We start from the raw sequence: 17,247 nt of genomic DNA on the forward strand, positions 1-17,247 counted from the left end.
GCCTGGAGAGACTGGAGCACTTCTTGGGGCTGGCCGCGCGCTCGGCCGCGCCGCCGCCGCCGTTGCGTGGCGTGACTGTGTCGGTAAGCTCATGCGTATAAATTATCCACTGGACGTTGTCCGCGCGGGGCTACGCGGGGCGGGGCCGCGAGGGGCAGCGCGTCGTACTGGACTCCCAGGGGGCGGCGGGGACTCGGCCAGGACGACGGCCTGGACGGCGGGCCGCCCCCGCTCCACTGGAAAAGGGCGGCACGGCGATTGAATTGGTGAATTGGCGCGGACGGCGGCCTTGATGAGGGTGTTGGCCAGCGCGGCCGGGGGCTGCGGGGCACTCCACGGCGTCGCGGTGTTGTCATCGGGGACGCGTCTGCATCGGAATGGCTGTTTGTCGCGCCCCGCCGCGCTCCAGGCCTCGCTCCAGGCGCGCGCTGGAATTTCACTCGTGGTGTTGGTGGGCCTGCGGGGACCTTTTCCAGCCGGGCGGTCAGTTTCCGGGGAAGGTCGAAGGGCGCCGCCGGGGCCTCACCTCGGCCTGCCTCGGCCGGACCGTCCGCCGTCGGCCGGGAGAGATAGGTGGAGCAGCCCGCGGCCGGGCAAGGCTGGGAGGCCCCCTCCCGCACCGTTTTCATCTCACGACAAGTAAAAATGACGTCGGGTGCGAATACGTATGCGTACATCTGCGATATGGTGTTGGTTCGGATCGGGTAGGGGATGGAACGGGGGCGGTGGTGGGGGTGATCTGATCGACCGTGGTGAATAAATTGTGTTGTGGCGCTGCACATGTGATCGCTGCGCTAGGGCGAGCCGTCTCTCTCTCTCTCTCTCTCTCTCTCTCTCTCTCTCTCTCTCTCTCTCTCTCTCTCTCTCTCTCTCTCTCTCTCTCTCTCTCTCTCTCTCGCACCCCCTCCCTCCTTGAACACATGCGCGGTGCCGCCGCAGCGACCACTGCTGTTGAGTAGACCCTCCCCGATTTAAATTCGCCGCCGTTGTTTGTGTTTATTATTTACAGGGGGCGCATGCGTTATTTGCAGTGGCCGTTATTTACAGCTGTTGTTGTTGTTGTGTCGCAGGCCGAGCACGAGTCCCTGCAGGAGCGCAAGAAGCTCAAGCTGCCGTACCTGAACCACGCCGTGCACCGCTTCCGGCAGCAGGCGCTCAAGGAGCAGGTGACGGAGCTGTACGGCATCTACGACGACACCTACGACATGTGAGTACGGGACGGGACTCTCTTTCCTTTCCCTTCTTTTTTCATTTGGCCGTTGGGGCATGGGGCGTCCCTGGGGGATGGGGGTGGGCTGACCCGGTGCTGGACCGGCCGGAGGTCAACCGTGGCCAAATCTCTCACCGCACTGACCGCGCTGCGTCGCTGCGTCGCTGCGGTGGGCTGTAAGCCCCGACCCGCTCCCCGGACACTGCCGGGGCACGGCCAGGACACTGTCAGGACACACTGGCCGCCCGTTTGGTTCCGGCCTCATTTGCATCTTGTAATGTGGGGGCAAGTGGCGTGTGGTCGCAAGGCTTAACGGCACGCGCCCGAATCACACTCACTCGCACACCGCCGCACACACACACACACACACACACACACACACAGACACGCACGCACGCCGAGGGGATACAATTTTCCGACTGGGCCATGAACCTGGGGATACAGCCGTCGCAAAGGGCGCTGCGCGCGGAATCTCTCTCTCTCTCTCGCTCTCGTTCGCCCTCATAGCTGTCTCTCTCTTTTAGTTTGGCGACGATAAATTATCGGGGCCTAACTGCTGGATGCTCTTATTGTCCATAAAACATGTTGTTGTCCGGGCTGCGCTGTGCTGGACGCTGCGGCGGCCGGCCAGTGCTGGCGACAGGGCGACGGCTGCTGCCGGCGAAGTTGTCCGAGTTAACTCGCCGGGAACGTCCTCTAATTGAGGGCGTCTTTGGGGATGCAGAGGGGCGGGATGACAGGGGCGGCGCTTCTTTTAAGGGGGATTATTTCGCGCCACTCTTTGCGGCCCTGGCACCCTTGAGGCTGGCTGCCCGGCTGTCCGGCTGGCTGGCGCTATGTCTGTCTGTCTGTCTGTCTGCCGGCTCCGCTGGGCCGGCCAGCCCGCCGTCCTGGCGGTCAGATGGACTCTTCCCGAGATAAGCTCATTGATTTCTATGGCGCTGTATTTCTCACGCCTCGCCGTGGTCGGTGGGGCTGCAGGCAAGTCTGCAGGCAAGTCTGGAGGCAATGCTGGAGGCAGTGCTGGAGGCAAGGCGAGGCTGGAAGTGGCGACGCGGGGCGAGGCGGGGCGGGGAGGCAATCGACCTGCAATTACATCTGGAGTGGGAGGGTGGCTGCATTTGCTTTGCTCTCCGCGGCGCGGCGCGGCGGAGAGCCACGGGGAGTCAGAAAGGCGCGATGAGGCGGAAAGACTCGCCGATGTTTGTGCGTCGTCGGCAAACTCGGCCGAGGCCGGGACCGAGCCGGGACCGAGCCGGGGCGCTCTCTTTCATTACCTCTGCCAATAAACACCATCACACTCATCGCCCCTCGACCCTCCGGTAGTGTCCGTGTTTGCCCTGCTGGCCTGAAGGGCAACACCACCGCGAAAAAAAAAACCCGCGACCTGCTGGTATTTGAACCTCCGTTCCTTGTGTTTCCAGGGTGTCGCAGCACCTCTCGGACCTGCAGCAGACCAAGGTGGCGTGGCAGCAGTTCGAGCAGCACCTGGCCGAACTGCAGCGCGCGCTGCGCAGCGACCAGGACACCCTGAAGCAGGTGGACCGCGCCCTCCAGGGCGGCCAGGTGTCCACGGCCGTGGCGTCCTCGGTGCGCGAGGTGGCACGCGCGCTGTCCGAGAAGCAAGAGCACTCGTCCGTCACCATGGGCCAGGTAAGGGCGACCGAGGGGAACCGACGCACTGTGGGCCAGAAGACCGGTGGAGCGGCCAAAATTCTAGACGCGTTTTGAGCTCCAGAGTCGCTAAATGGGACTCGAACCGAACGTGTGACCCCACCAATGGATAGCTCTCCGAACGAGGAATCCATTGGTGGTGTCACACGTTCGGTTCGAGTCCCATTTAGCGACTCTGGAGCTCAAAACGCGTCTAGAATTTTGGCCGTTCCACCGGTCTTCTGGCCCACTGTGCGACGTCTGGAGTAACTATCCGCGCCAGGCGCCTGGCGTGGCCGGGTAGGCCGTCCCGTTGAACACGGCTGTCGTCGGGTTGCCTACCCGCCAGGCGCCCGGCTGTCGGACTGAGGCTGCTCCTCCACCGTTAAAAGAGCCGCTTTGGCGTTGAATGTTGGAACTGACCGCGCCGGTGAAAGGCGCCGAAGCCCGGGCGCACGCGCAGCGCCGGAATGGGCCGAGTCACGCCGTCTCTCTCGCACTGCCGCGGCGCCTCGTGCGTGTGCGACGGAGACACTGTGCAGAATGTGCGTTCCGCTCGCGCGGTCCGAGGAATCCGAATTCGTTTCCGCGTTGCCCGCCGCCCGTTTCTGCGGTTCTGGATTCGCCGCTGGAGTGCGCCGCTCGCGCTGCTTTCGCCCCGCGGGCCTGCACTGGTAGTGATCTCCTTTCCAGTGGCGTGGCGCTGCCAAGATGCCGTCCGAGTAGCTCACCTTCTCCGTGCGGCGGGCGCGGCGGACAGAATCTGCCCCGTCACCAAGCAGCAGGGCGTGGGGCTGTTACGAGGCTGGCGCGCTGCTGATTGATAGACGTTCCTGTTTGACAAGGTCGGGGTCGCTCTGTCTCTCTCGCACCCGTACGCCACGCCCAGTGAGTGCGAGAGAGACAGAGCGATGCTCGGAATCAGTCTGCTGCCAAGGCGCGGACAGCGATAGTGCGCCGGCCGACACCCGTCCGCCCCCGACCTGTCGCCGGCTCGGCTCGGCTCTGCTCGGCTCGGCTCGGCTCGGCTCGGCTCGGCTCGGCTCGGCTCGGCTCGGCTCGGGCGGCGCGCGCGTTAATTGGTCGGTCAAGGGGTTAATGAGGCGGCCGCAAGGGCGAGCCACACGTCTCACTCTGGTTCTGCCCGCCTTCTGGAAAATGAAGGACTCCGCTCGCGACGAAATGGGGCGTGTAAAGGCGCATCACGGCCGTTCCGGAAACACACTTTAATTTCTTCCCGGCGCGGCCCCGACACGCACTGGTCGCGACACTGTACCCTCCATGATTCCCCCGCCAGACGCGGTGCAATAGGGCCGCAGCCTATATGAGTCACGCGCGAGGAATGCTCACCTCTCACCGCGCGGCCCTAGCGGCGCGCTAGCTCTCGTTCCTCCCTGAGCTCCATGCAAATGCGGCTGCTCCGCAGGTCGGCCGCGGGTTCGAATACCCGCACTGCCAAATTTGTTTTCGCTGTGTGCTTTTTTTCTTGTTCCGGAACTTAAAGCCGACTAAGCTGCTGCAGCAACCTGAGAGGGTACATGAATCAGACGAAGCCAATAACCGTGGCGCTGCTCGGCGTGGCCCGGCGCTCTCCCCGGGGAGCGATTTAGCGCGGCCGCTAGGTGTGTGACGCGAGCCGTCCGGAAAAGAATGAGACGGATTGCTTCTTAAACGACGTTTACTTTACATGCAAATGAAGGGGGAGGGGGGAGCGAGGAAGGGCAGAAGACGAGGAGGTGCCCGTCAAGAGTGTGGTGCGGTAGCGCATGACGGCTTGGAGGCTTCGCGCGGGGCTGGGGGGCTCCAAGGGCGATTGCGACCACCTTGGTTGGACTGCCCCGGGGTGTGTCCCGGCCGTCACACATTTGTCCCTCCCAGCCGCTCGGCGCCGTGTCGCCCGCTCGCCGCTCACCTCGCCCCACCCCCTCAATCCTTCGCCAATAAATCTTGTAGAGGCCCAACATATTGCAGGGAGCCACCCCCGCACTGCAAGCAGTGGCGCTGCCGGAGCTGGCGGAGCTGGCGGACCGGGGCAGAGAGCCTCTCCCGCCCTCCGCTGCACTTCACAAATTATCTGCGGCACGTCTCCGCGAACACCCCTCCCCCCCCCTCCCCCTCGCGCAACCCCCGCAGGCCGACTCTTTCTGGCCGCAGGGACGGCCGGGACGGGGCGGACTATATTTTCTTTTTATTTCTTTCGGTCGGACAGAGCCGTATAGTGATGATGAAGATGGAGTGAATGTTTGAATTTTTACTGGGGTTGTTTTATGGAAGTAACCACGCGCTCAGGGCGTCACTCTCTCTCTCTCTCTCTCTCTCTCTCTCTCTCTCTCTCTCTCTCTCTCTCTCTCTCTCTCTCTTTACCAGCGCACACGCGGCGCCAACTCGGTCCTCCGCTGGAATGCTCGGGGCAAAAAAATGCAAATTAAAAGTGTAATTTTTTCTCGACTTTACCACCTTAATAAACTGGAAGGGTTAGGTTAGGGGCGAGGGTGGTTTACGCGCCATCTCTGATTGGGTCTTGTGAACCAGCAGCCCTTTTCCATGAAAGTGGGCGAGAGGTAAAATTTTTCTGAAAACGTAACGCGCTCTTTGAAGGCTTGCGCTTGAATTTGCCCGTGCTCGCGGCATATGGGGCGCAACGCCGCGGCGGGATGAGAGGGGCGGGGCGGGGCGGGGCGGGGCGGGGTGGAGTGGCATTGTGAAGGGGGCGTCGAAGGATCCATCCCTAGTTTGCTATGCCGGCCACGCGTTTCATTATGTGCTGGTTGTGCCACCCGGCGGCTGATGCCCCCCCCCCCTCTCTCTCTCTCTCTCTCTCTCTCTCTCTCTCTCTCTCTCTCTCCCGAGGTGGGGCCGGCCCCAGCCAGCCCCGTAAAGCAGGGGCAAGGTGGGTTACATCTGTTTGTCAAGGGGACAAGAACAACAGCCGCGCTACCGCCGCTACCGCTCTAATCAAGTTGTGGGGGTTCTTGGGCTCGGCCAGGCTCGGCGCTGGCTGGACGAGACCGACCCTTTGGCGGCGCAAGTCCACCGAGCCCACCGGTCCCTCAAGGCCCGGGCGAAAGGGACTGATGAAGTCCGCCTAGGCCTCGGAGGGCCTGGCACCTAAAGTGACGCTGGACGCTGACGATACTCTTGTTGTGTTGCAGAGCTCCCTGGTGGTGCTGGCGGACGCGCAGACGGCGGCGCTGCGCTGCTCCGAGGGCGGCTCGCTGTCGGACTCTGGCATCTCGGACACGGGGTCGGACCAGGAGCCCTCCGAGCGCGAGAGGCGGCTCGCCAACCTGAGGCGCCTCGCGCGGCAGCTGGAGGCCGTGCTGGGGCCGGGGTCCCGCGCCCTGGACAGCATGCGGGAGGTAAGCACCTGAAATAAAAATATTGAAAATTTGGCAAAGTCGGTATTTGAACCCACGTCTCTTGGCAGAAAATCCAGCAGACGGAGAGCGAGCTGCGTGGCCTGCAGCGCACCTGCAGGGACCTGATCGTGCGCACGGCCGTGTGCGTGGGCGCGGCGTCCCGGACGGCGGCCGTCGGCGCGGCGTCGGGCGGCGTGGCCTCGCCCTGCCTGGAGCGCGTCGCCGGCGGCGTCCGCCTGGCGTCCCCCAGCAGCAGAGCGTCGCCCGAGCCGCTGTCCAGGTCGCACCGAGGCTCCAACGGGTAAGCGCTGTCTTGTTTTTTGCGGTGTGATTTCTTTTCTGCAGCATCGGTGCATCCCGTCGGCTCCCTTTTCCCTGTGGTCGCGGCGCCAGGGCTCGCCGGGGCTGCCGGCGGTCAAGTGTCCATTGGAGGGAGAGCCTTGACCACAGCTTAGGCAACATCGCTACCGGACAGGACCGGCGGCCGGCCACCGCAAAACATGTGGACTGCATCGGGAAAAGGGAACTCGCAGTGTTGCAGCCTCGCCGCCTTGCCGCTCAAAAGCCTTTGCCGCGCCAGCAGCTCTCTCTCTCGCACTCACGGGGCGCCCCGCTAGGGAGCAACAGGGACGGAGCAGCGGAGCCCGGCTAAAGATGAGTCACGGCCGAACTAACTCCGCGCTGATGAGTATTCCGTTTTAGTGGGCAGCGTCTGTGGCTAGCGCGCTGGCGGCGTCGGCAGCACTGACCACTGTGAACCTCGGCCTGGGCATGGCCTGGCCAGGGATCCCTCGGGAAGGCGAAGGAAGGGTCGTGGAACCTCTCGAGTGGTTAAATGTTCAATGACAGCCGTGTTTTGCTTTTCCTGGTCCACTCTCGGCGCGGTGCGTGATCCAGATGGCTAATCGGGTTTACATGCCGAGTGGGGCGGGGCGGGGCGGGGCGGATCCTCGGCCAGCACGCTATTAGTGGTTCATTGAATCCGCAGGCCCAGCGGACTGATCTGTATGGCGGCGGCGTAGCCACAGTGTGCCACACCACCCTCATGCACCGCCATCCACCCTCTCTCTCTCTCTTCTCTCTCTCTCTCTCTCTCTCTCTCTCTCTCTCTCTCTCTCTCTCTCTCTCTCTCTCTCTCTCTCTCTCTCTCTCTCTCTCGCAACATCCCTCCGCCGCACCTCGCCTCCACAAGGGCCTTGATTCAGCCTCAGCCAATCGTTCACCAAATCCGCACCGACCCCAACTCAACCACTGCGGCCACTTTCAGAGACCTTGAAACCGGCGTCGGAATCCGCGGAGTGCGGCACCCTCTCTGTCGCACAGTGGCGGGGCGGCGGGCCGAGTGCGACAGAGACAGGCGACTGTTTGCTTTGCAGTGTGGCCGACGGGGCGCGGCCCGCGGGCTTCATTAGGTCCGAGGTGATCCCGCAATCCCTTGGACAAACATAATCTGGCAGGACAGGAGGCTGGGCTGGCTGGGCCGGGCTGGATGGCCAATCAAAGTGCTGGCTTTAGTGGGAGTCGGCGTGGGCCCGACCTGCTGCGCTATGCACTCCATCGACACTTTTCCTGTAATTTGATTCTAAAATTTTGGCCCGTATGTGTGTGCGAGTGGGTGTGTGTCTGTGTGAGTGTCCGATTAGCAATTAAAGCTGCGGTGGCAGGCGGTGGCTTTAGCAGTGGAGGCGGCTGGCCTGCATCCTGCACTCGTCGATCTCAATCGAGCCGGGCGATTCCCACGCAGTCGGCGCGTCGCTCACCGATCGGCCGCCACCTTTCGGTTTCCCTTCAAAATTGACACTTTCTCGCGGCGTCGAGGGACGACCGAAAGGTCCGAAAGGCTATTTGTTTTTGAATCGGGGACGGTGCCCGCTGGGGCTGCATGCAGCATCCATTCACGCCACTGCCTGCGGGCACTCCGCGAAGTGCGTTATTGAAAGAGAGCAGGCAAAAAAGAGGCAAATTGCAATGTGTGCATTGCTCCCGATGGCTGGTGTTGTTGTTCTCACCCCCACTCTCTTCCTCTCCCACACCGCTCCCTGCGGTCAGCGCGGCGCGGTGCGGTGAGCGGCCCTTCGCGGCTCCCATCGAATCCGACCAGGAATACAAATACTTGGCGCTGATTGACGTGCCGAGGTGTTCAGTTGTCGAGGAATTAGTATTCAGAGCGCCAGACTGCCAGGCCGACGGCCGCTGCCAGTCGCGCCGTCTCGCTCGCACCCGCGGGGCGCTCGCAGGGCACCGCAGGGGTGCGAGAGAGACGGACTACCCGGCGCGGAATCGGTAGCCGGCGCACAGTGGGCCAGAAGACCGGTGGAGGCGGCCAAAACTCCAGACGCGTTTTGAGCTCCAGAGTCGCTTAACAGGCCTCTAATCGAACGTGTGACCCCACCAGTGGATTCCTCGTTCGGAGAGCAATCCATTGGTGGGGATCACACGCTCGGTTCGAGTCCTATTCAGCGACTCTGGGGCTCAAAACGCGTCTAGAGTTTTGGCCGCCTCCACGGCCTTCTGGCCCACTGTGCGGCGGCGAGGCGGGGCTGGCGGGGCCGGCAGCGCGGTCACAGACCGAGGTGTGAGATATGCACCGGCCTCTCGTTCGCCCAGGCAGGCCCAGGGCCAAGGTTGGGAACGGGGGCAGCGACGGACGTGGAAAATCAATCAATAACCACCCATTATCGACTTATCGATAAAGAGTCCAGTGTGGGAGAGAGGAGAATGAGGCAGCACCGGCGAGTTGGATTTGTCATCCCAGAGCAGCTCGCAGTAAACTCAAACCGTTAATGTCTGATATTATTTTCCTGTGTGGGCGACTTTTTAACACACAATCGGAAAGGGGTTGACGTTGCTGGTTTTCCCGCAACAGCCTGCAGAGCCCCGCGCCCGCCAGGCACGTCCGCCAAGCGGTGCCACCGTGCCACCCCCGGCCGCTCTGTTCTGCTGAGAGTAGTTTTCTTGGGTCAGAGAGAGAGAGAGAGAGAGAGAGAGAGAGAGAGAGAGAGAGAGAGAGAGAGAGAGAGAGAGAGAGAGAGAGGTCATGTCTGCCGCGCCCAAGTTAAGAAGACCCCGCGCCGGTGTCACGTCATTTCAGCGAGTTTTGTAATGGCCTATAAACTTACTTTTCTCTCGTCTTTTTTCCCCTCTGGCTCTCTCTCGCTCTGCCGGCCGTCGCGCACGCCGGCCTCGCTCTGTCTCGCTCTGCCTACAACATACAGAGTGTGTCGTAAACACGTGGTTTGATGGCCCTAGAGATGCGTGTGAGCGCTGAAAAGGCCGCGGTCGGACGCCGTTGCCGTTTTCGATTTGGCAAGTCGAGTCTTCGCCGCCGCCCCTGATTGCGAACCGTATTGCCCTGGCCAGACGAATTCAAACAAAACAGAGGGACTGGCGGCGTGCCGACCGAAGCCTCATTGCCCCTTCACCGTTTCGGGCTCGATATTTTTTGATTAAATTCCATAATTAATCAGGATGGCTTCCGCTGGGTGGGGCCCGGGTTCCCACCGCTGCATCGCTCCGGGACGGCCCCTAATAGGGCGGGGTGGGGTGGGGTGGGGTGGGGTGGGGCGGGGCGGGGCACCGCGTGGAGTAGCGCGCAATGTCCACCGATATATGAAGCCCGTAATTATCGGTTGGCGCGGAGAGGACCCATCAGGCCGGGCGGGCCCACGGGCGGGCCCACAGGCTGGCTGCCAAAACACGTTGTACCAACATGACAACGGGGAAAGCACACACACACACAAACACGCACACACATACACACACATATACACACATACACACACACACATGCACACGCGGCTGGTTGTTTTCCTCGCATCTTCGTCCTGGAGTCCGCCGGAATCTTCGGAACAAAACAGAGAGAAACTAGAAAAGACCCCCTCATTTTGCATATTGTGTGTCCCCGTTTGAAGAATGGCTTTCCAAAATGATCCAAAAAAATGATTTTTTTTTTCACTAATTCAGTGGCATTTTAGTCTTTAGTCTTTGCTAAAATATTAATTTATTAAAAATTTGAACGCAACATCCGTAGCAAACGCATGGAAGGTTGGTCGGCCCTCCTATCCCCTGTCAAAGCCAAACAAAGTGATTCGTCGCGCTCGCTGATGGCAGACGGATCCAAAGTGCTGGTGGTCTGTGTTCCAGTGTGTTGCAACGGCCGAAAGGCCCACCGAACGGATTATGCGTTTCGGAGGCGGGGCAAGGCGGGGCCCGGCCGAGCCGACCCGACCCCGGCGCACATCCCTGCGACACGTTTCAAACGCCGTCCCGGCCGGCCGGCAGCATGGCGCAGCACGGCGCAGCGCGCGGCCGCGTTTACCGGGCGTTCCGGTGCAGGGCGGGGCGGGGCGGGGCGGGGCGGGGTGGGGCGGGGGGGCGGGGCTGCCGGTAGAGGAGTCAAGCGCTGCCCAGGGTAATTACTGCTCACACACACAGAGGATGCGTTCTCTGTGGGAACGTGCCAACGCGACACACACACACACACACACACGCACACACACACACACGCACACACGCGATATCGCTTGCTTTTCGATTCATTCATTCTTTCCAGCCATTCATAACGCACCGGCCGTGTAATGTTCCTGTCCGAGTGAGAGGGCTTCTAATGAGAGAGAAGGCTGCCGTTGTTGGGGGCGGGTGTACGCCGTGTGCAGCGCCGCGCGCCTTTAGGTGCACCGGTACAGTCCGGTCCGAAAAGGGCGGAGGCGGGCGTGTTTTAGAAAGCCGACTTTGTCACAGGGGCTGGCCCCGCCCCCTCGGCGCGGTGATGCAGGGCTACATCCCGGTCGGTACTCGCGGTGCCCGCCCGGCCCGGCCCGCCCCCGAGATTGAGCCCCCCTCGGCCCTCGGCTCGGGGAGCGGCCCCCGGATTGGGCTGCACTGGGCAAATTAAATGATTATGTACACGGGTTAATTATTGACAGGATGGAGGATGAGTCACGCGTGATCGGGGGCGTCTGCCAGGGTCTGCCGGCCGGGAGGCTTCTTTCTCGTTTTTTCTTGTTTATCTTTCGGCCGCGCCGCGACGTGCTGGAGTGCGGCGGCTCCGGGTCGCCGTTTGTCGTAAAAGGCGAAAAAGTTGGGTGAAACGCGGAGGGCTGCCGCCGCACAGTGGGCCAGAAGACCGGTGGAGGCGGCCAAAACTCTATACGCGTTTTGAGCTCCAGAGTCGCTAAACAGGACTCGAACCGCAAGTGTGACCCCACCAATGGATTGCTCTCCGAACGAGGAATCCATTGGTGAGGTCACACGTTCGGTTCGAGTCCTGCGTAGCGACTCTGGAGCTCAAAACGCGTCGACAGTTTTGGCCACCGGCGCCGGTCTTCTGGTCCACTGTGCGCCGCTGCCGCGGGCAGGGGCAAGCCATTGGGGCAAGCCCTGGGCGAGCCGGCAAGGTCAGAGGTGCGGCCATCAGCGTCCTGGCTGCCCGGCTGCGTTGCGCGGACAGAGCCAGGCCGAGCGCCGCGGAGTGCGGGCCGTTAAAGTGTCGGCACTTAATTCGATACAGCGCGAGTACCTGTCCCTCTCCCGACAAAGTACCCGTTCGTACACTACCTTGTGGCGCGGCCCGCGCGGCGCCGCGGCGCGCAGCCTTTATGCCCCTGCACTATAACCCGTAACCTGTGTGGTCTATTCGGGCGCCTGCCCGGCCGGCCTGCCCCGCGAACCCCGCGAGCGAGAGGGCGCGACGACCGCGGCGGGGAGGGGGAGGGAGAGGGAGGGGTGGGTTTAACAGCGCCGGATGCACCCCGTCCCCGGACTCTCATCTTTGCGCGCCAGTTTCCGCCATTTCTTCCTAATTTGGCCGGGTTTCGTTCATTACACGTTGCGGCGCCGTGCCGTGCCCTGCCGCGCCGTGCCGGACAAATCAGGTGATTCCCATGCCAGCCGCCAGGCCGCCTTGCGCGCCGCCTCCATTACTGACTACTTAGTCGTCAACTTCCCTCCCGCGTCAGCGCGTCCGTCCGTCTGTCTGTCTGTCCGTCCGTCTGTCTGTCTGTCTGTCTGTCTGTCTGTCTGTCTGTCCGTTTGTCTGCTGTCCGCCCGCCTGCCGGCACCAACAGCTGAAAGAATTGTCAAGCTCGAGCAGTGCCCCGGCGTGGCGCCGCGCCGGCCGCTTGCTGTGGTCCCTTTCGGGTCCCTTTCGGGTCCCCTTCGGGTCGCCTTCGGGTCGCCGTCGGCTCCCCCGCCCCGGCCCGCTCGGCCAAATTTGATTTATACGGTGCAGCGTGCACTTTAATAGCCAGGGGCCCACACTGGAGAGGGGTGGCCCTAATTGTGGTCGGGTGGCTCGCTGTTGACGGCGCACTTGTCCAGGGCCGAGGCCGCCAGGACGCCGTCGAGGACGCCGTCGTGGACGTCGATGTTGAGGACGGCGCTGCAGGCGGCGGTCCGTCGGCGGCACGACGTGCGACACGGTCTTGTCGAAGCGGTCGTACTCGCGTTTTGGTACGTGTGTGCTTGCAGCCGGGCGGGGGGAGCTTTTCGTCTAGTGGACCCACCTGGCTGGCCCCTCGTCTCTATGTGTGTGTGTTGTTGGTGAACGTGGGTGTGCTTTGGGATTGTAATGCCGGGTCGTAACTCGTAAGCGGGGCAGTTGCTCGCGTTATGGATCTGACTCCATCTCGACGCCTGTAACTGTAACCGCTTTACGGGATGGGACACATGTCCCAGGGAAGGAACCCTAACTGCCCGGGCGACCCCTCGCAGTTACGATTCTTTCCTCGATGATGGGCTAACTGGTGAGTCGCTTTTGGGACCGCTTGCTTTTGGGACCTTTGGGCGGAGACCGCGGAGACCGCGGAGACAGTGCGACAGGTTTACGCCTCCGATTGCAGCACTTGAAGGCCTTGAAGCCCTTCAAGGTGCGTTGGCCGCCCAGTGACGCGTCGCGGCCCTTTCCCCAGGGCGGCGCCCCGCAGGCGGCAGCCCTTCGCCCCCCAAGCCTCATTTCTTTAAGTCGTTTAAGCTCTCCCGAAGGGATTAGAGAATTTGTCATTTCTTAGACCGTCTCCGGACCGTTTGCGCGCACCGCGGCCTGTAATAAAAGCAGTCGCGTGCGCCGCGGTGTCCGAAAGGGCCTCCAAGGGGGCCTCCGAGACTCGTCCGAGACGGCCTAGGCTTTATGACGGACAAGTTTTTGTCAAGGGCCCTGCAGTGGCGTGGCGGCGCGGCCAGGCGCGGCGCCCTAACCCTGCACAATTAAAGTTGATTGCGCCCTAAACAGCTACTTAGGACCCAAACCACCCGAAGGAAGCAGGCGAAGCCACCCCTTTCCTTTTTCGCCTCCAGTCTCCTCCAGCAGAAGCCATTCATTATTTCGCGACACCACGGCCGGCCGGCCTCTGTCAGGACCTTTAAATTTATTGAAATTCTTACGCTTTTTTTTTCTTGTTTCATTATTATTAGAATTCTCGCGCTGTTTAATAGCCCGTTCCTTTTGTTTCTCGCGCGTTTTTTTTTCATGGACGTTTAATTGCCCCGGCAGCGTATTGGCCGAAACAGCCCGCCTTGCAGTGCAGTTGTCTTTCGCGCGGACACCCCCGCCCTCAGGCAGCCAGGCAGGCAGCCAGCCGCGCCGCAGTTTATTGCGAGCGAGGGGAAAACGCCCTCAACTTGTTGATCCGAGAGAATCCGAGCTGGCGGGGGTCGGGCTCGAGTACCGGCCGGGCGGCAGGTGTTAATTTTTTTTTTTTATTTTTCAGTAGACTGCTTTTGTGGGCTCTCGCGCGAAGCGCGCTCTGTCCTCTGCAGAAGAGATCACGCGCGGCTAGGACTAGAACTCAGGGTGCTGCGACGAACTTGTGTCGGCTGAGGATTGCGTAATCCTCGGAGCACGCATGGGCTCGCTGTAACTCTGTAACTGCTTGTAGCGAGGGCGGTCGGCGCGGAGGCAGGCGTGGAGGCGGCCAAAGTTTCTCGATGAAAACGGCGGCAAAACAGCCAACAGGCAGCGGGCACAGCACACGCGGCGGCTAAGTGTGCGCGCTAAGCCCCCGCGCGCAATCGCGTTTCCCGAGCCGGGCCCCGTAGCTCTGTCTCTCTCGCTGCCCCACGGGACGCTCCAGCAGAGCGAGAGAGACGGAGCCACGTGCAGTACACCGTAGGACCGAAGGCAGCCCGGCGGAATGCGGTATTGCTGTTGGGTGGCAGCCAAGTGCGGAAAAAGTGATGTCGCCTTGGCCCTGCCTTCGCCGCCCTCGCGGGCCCTTCCTCCTACAGCGACACTCTTTGCTATGCAGATGAACCATTAAAAGAGTAGGGGGTGTCTATTATGCCGACTTGCAGACTCCGCGCGCTGCCGGGGAGGGCGGGGCGGGGCGGGGCGCACCCCGGTCAGAGGGTGTGAACTCTGATGTTACAACCGCGGTCAGGACCCTCCACTTGATACCCCGAGGGCGCCGCGCGACATATGCCTGCCCAACCCCAACATTTCAAAAACATTTCCTTCTTTTTCGGCGCGCGCCGCAGGACTCTGCTCTTATACTAAGATTCAGGATGGAAGGCGCCGCTGGCCCGATTTTCTGCTGGCTACGCCTCCCCAGCTACCGCAACAACATTTCTGACCTGGCCATTGACACAGACCCCGGAGCCCCCGCCCCATTGTGCGGGTGGAGAGCTACCCTCGCAGTCGCGACAAAAGGCCGTCGAATAGCGATGAGCTTTTTACTCTGGCACCAATTCAAAACTTTAATGATTAGAAATTTTTAGAAATGGATCGGTGTTTTGAAATGACCCTAAAAATTTATGAACTTTTGTGAAAACGGCGTGTTTCTACGACAATTTTGACCTGTTGAACCGGTTTATCACACTGGCAAATAATAATGACTCAAACCTCCAACTTTTTTTTAAATTGCTCAGATTTTTCTTGTGATTTCGAATCTGCATTGACTTCATAGCAATTCTAGAATTTTGAAGTAGTACTAAGAGATTTAAAATTGCTCATTATAAATGCAAGGAGACAAAAGGACTCCAGCCGGGCCCCGACCCGGACCCTCCCCCACACCAGGGCGGAGTCAGGTAGTCGGCCGTCATCTACCACCGCGCTACTCAGCGGCGCCTTCCATCCTGAATCTTAGTATACATGCAGTGCAAGAGCAACAACTTACCGAACTGAAAAACTCTTCAAGCAGTTTGTCTCGAATGTCACCCAGGAAATGATCGCTCGCGCCATCATTCGGGTTGCGAATTTGAAAGCGCGGCTGGGCGGGCCAAGTTTTAACGCGCCCAAGTTGGCGGGGCTTGCGATTGGCTGCAGCCGCGGCAACGCCGGCAACCCGTTCCCCAGGAAAATAAGTTTGAGACTGTATATTGCCCTTGTGCCCGCCGGCTTAAGTGTGATGACGTAATGATAGACCTTCCAGATGGTCGCGAGGTCCGAGGGGAGCGAAAGAAGGCGAAAAGAACGCGGACTCCCCTGCAGCGCGGGCAGCGCGGGGGCGGCAGCCAGCTTCTGGGAGGGCGGTGCAAATTTGCATCAAATACAATGTGTCTCGAGCAATAAACCTTGACTGCGACTCTTGCCTTTTGTTTCGTCGCTTTTTTCTTTTTTTTTCTCGCCTTCCCGCCGCGCCTTCTTGTAGCTCTAATTCCTGCCATCCCTTCGCGGGGAGGGAAGTCCGCTGCAAAACGAATTGACGCGTCTTTTCGTATTACGTGCCACTTTTTTTCCACCCTCTGAACCCGACGCCCCTAATTTGAGAATCTCATATAAGGCGCCGGATAAGTAATTACCGCCATTAGTCTGGCTCGGCGAGCGAGAGAGAAAGAAAGAGAAATCGCCGCTGATTTTGGGCAGGTTGACGAGTGTTCTCGTTTTGTTGCATCATTTGTCGCTTTTTTCCGCGCCTGGTGCAGCGCGGTATGTCTCCGCAGTGCACCAGTCTCGTTATTGGTCGCGATGGATTCGTTTGGCTAGTGTGATGGAGCGAGGGGCGGGGCGCTGGGCTGTGGCGGCAAGACAGCGGATCAAGTGGCCTTCGGTTTGCATGTCGGGGTGGCACGGCACGGCGCGGCACGGCGCGGCCTGCCTTGGGGGAAGCGAACATGATGGGACGGGGCGTTGCGGTGCCTCCATGAGATTTGTCTCAGAATCCCCTGGTTGTCGTATTTGTTTCTTGTGCTTGTAGGGGTAAGTTGGGGAATAAAAGGGAAGCACAAGCACACACCCGCAGACATTTCGACAGCCATTGGACAGGGATTTCGTAATCATATTTTCGTTTTTACTTGAAGTAACTGGCCGAGGGCCAAGATATCAGCTCCGTGAGGCTGTGCTTTTCTTACCCTGTGCTTTCCTTCCCTGACTTACCCCTAGCTCCCGACTTAGCGGTGTTTTGCACAGGGCGCCTTGCACCGTTGGGGGTAGTTGCAAGATTGGCGAGGCCTGGACGATCCAGCCCACCATGTTGACGTTGTCCTTGTCCTGTTTGTAACGGCACCCCTTGTCTGCCCGCAGGAGCACCAAGTGGCGCAAGTCCCGGAAGCGCGGGCTGCGCGAGGCTGACGAGGACCCCGACGACCCCGAGGACCCCGAGACGGGCAAGTCGCGGCCGCGGCACTGGCTGTGGAGGGCCATGCGCGCCGCGCTGCCCTTCCAGATGGCCATCATGGCGCTGCTGTGCGTCGCCTGTCTGCTGGAGCCGCACTGCTGCGACGCCATCAACAACCTCAACCTGTCGCTCAGCCCCCAGCTGCGCTATGTCCGCGGCCCGCCGCCCGTCTGAGCCGAGGGAATGCCACCTCGTTGTTTGTTCTAATGTACCTGCGTTGTTGTTTCTGTTAGTTGTAAGCGTGGCGCCCGGGAGCGGCGCCCCGTCGGCAGGGCGACCCTTGCTCACGGGCCGGCGCTCCCCGACCGACCACCACCGGGACGTACCGCGCCACCCCAGCGACCGCTCTTCCAGAAAGTTGTTACTATTTTTCAAACAAAAATTTGTCGCGATTGTCCGACCTGGCGCGGTGCGGTACCTCCCTTGTACATGTAACATTCATGATTCCTTTCATCCCCGTTGGCCGAGAGTGTAC

General features: G+C 60.9%; 1 protein-coding gene across 1 annotated transcript in view; it reads left to right on the forward strand.

Annotated features, from left to right (window-relative positions):
* LOC117652714 (nesprin-2-like) overlaps positions 1-16,946 on the forward strand; it is a 31,235-nt gene extending 14,289 nt beyond the window's left edge. Inside the window, exons 6-11 of the mRNA XM_034397807.1 lie at positions 1,071-1,207; positions 2,635-2,863; positions 6,016-6,222; positions 6,291-6,389; positions 6,568-6,572; positions 16,679-16,946. Of these exons, the coding sequence (XP_034253698.1) occupies positions 1,071-1,207; positions 2,635-2,863; positions 6,016-6,222; positions 6,291-6,389; positions 6,568-6,572; positions 16,679-16,946 (945 nt within the window). The remainder of the gene's footprint in view (positions 1-1,070; positions 1,208-2,634; positions 2,864-6,015; positions 6,223-6,290; positions 6,390-6,567; positions 6,573-16,678) is intronic.
* The last annotated feature ends 301 nt before the right edge of the window (positions 16,947-17,247 follow it).

This window comes from Thrips palmi, unplaced genomic scaffold, assembly GCF_012932325.1.
Source record: "Thrips palmi isolate BJ-2018 unplaced genomic scaffold, TpBJ-2018v1 HiC_scaffold_7, whole genome shotgun sequence".
In the NCBI taxonomy this organism is placed as follows: domain Eukaryota; kingdom Metazoa; phylum Arthropoda; class Insecta; order Thysanoptera; family Thripidae; genus Thrips; species Thrips palmi.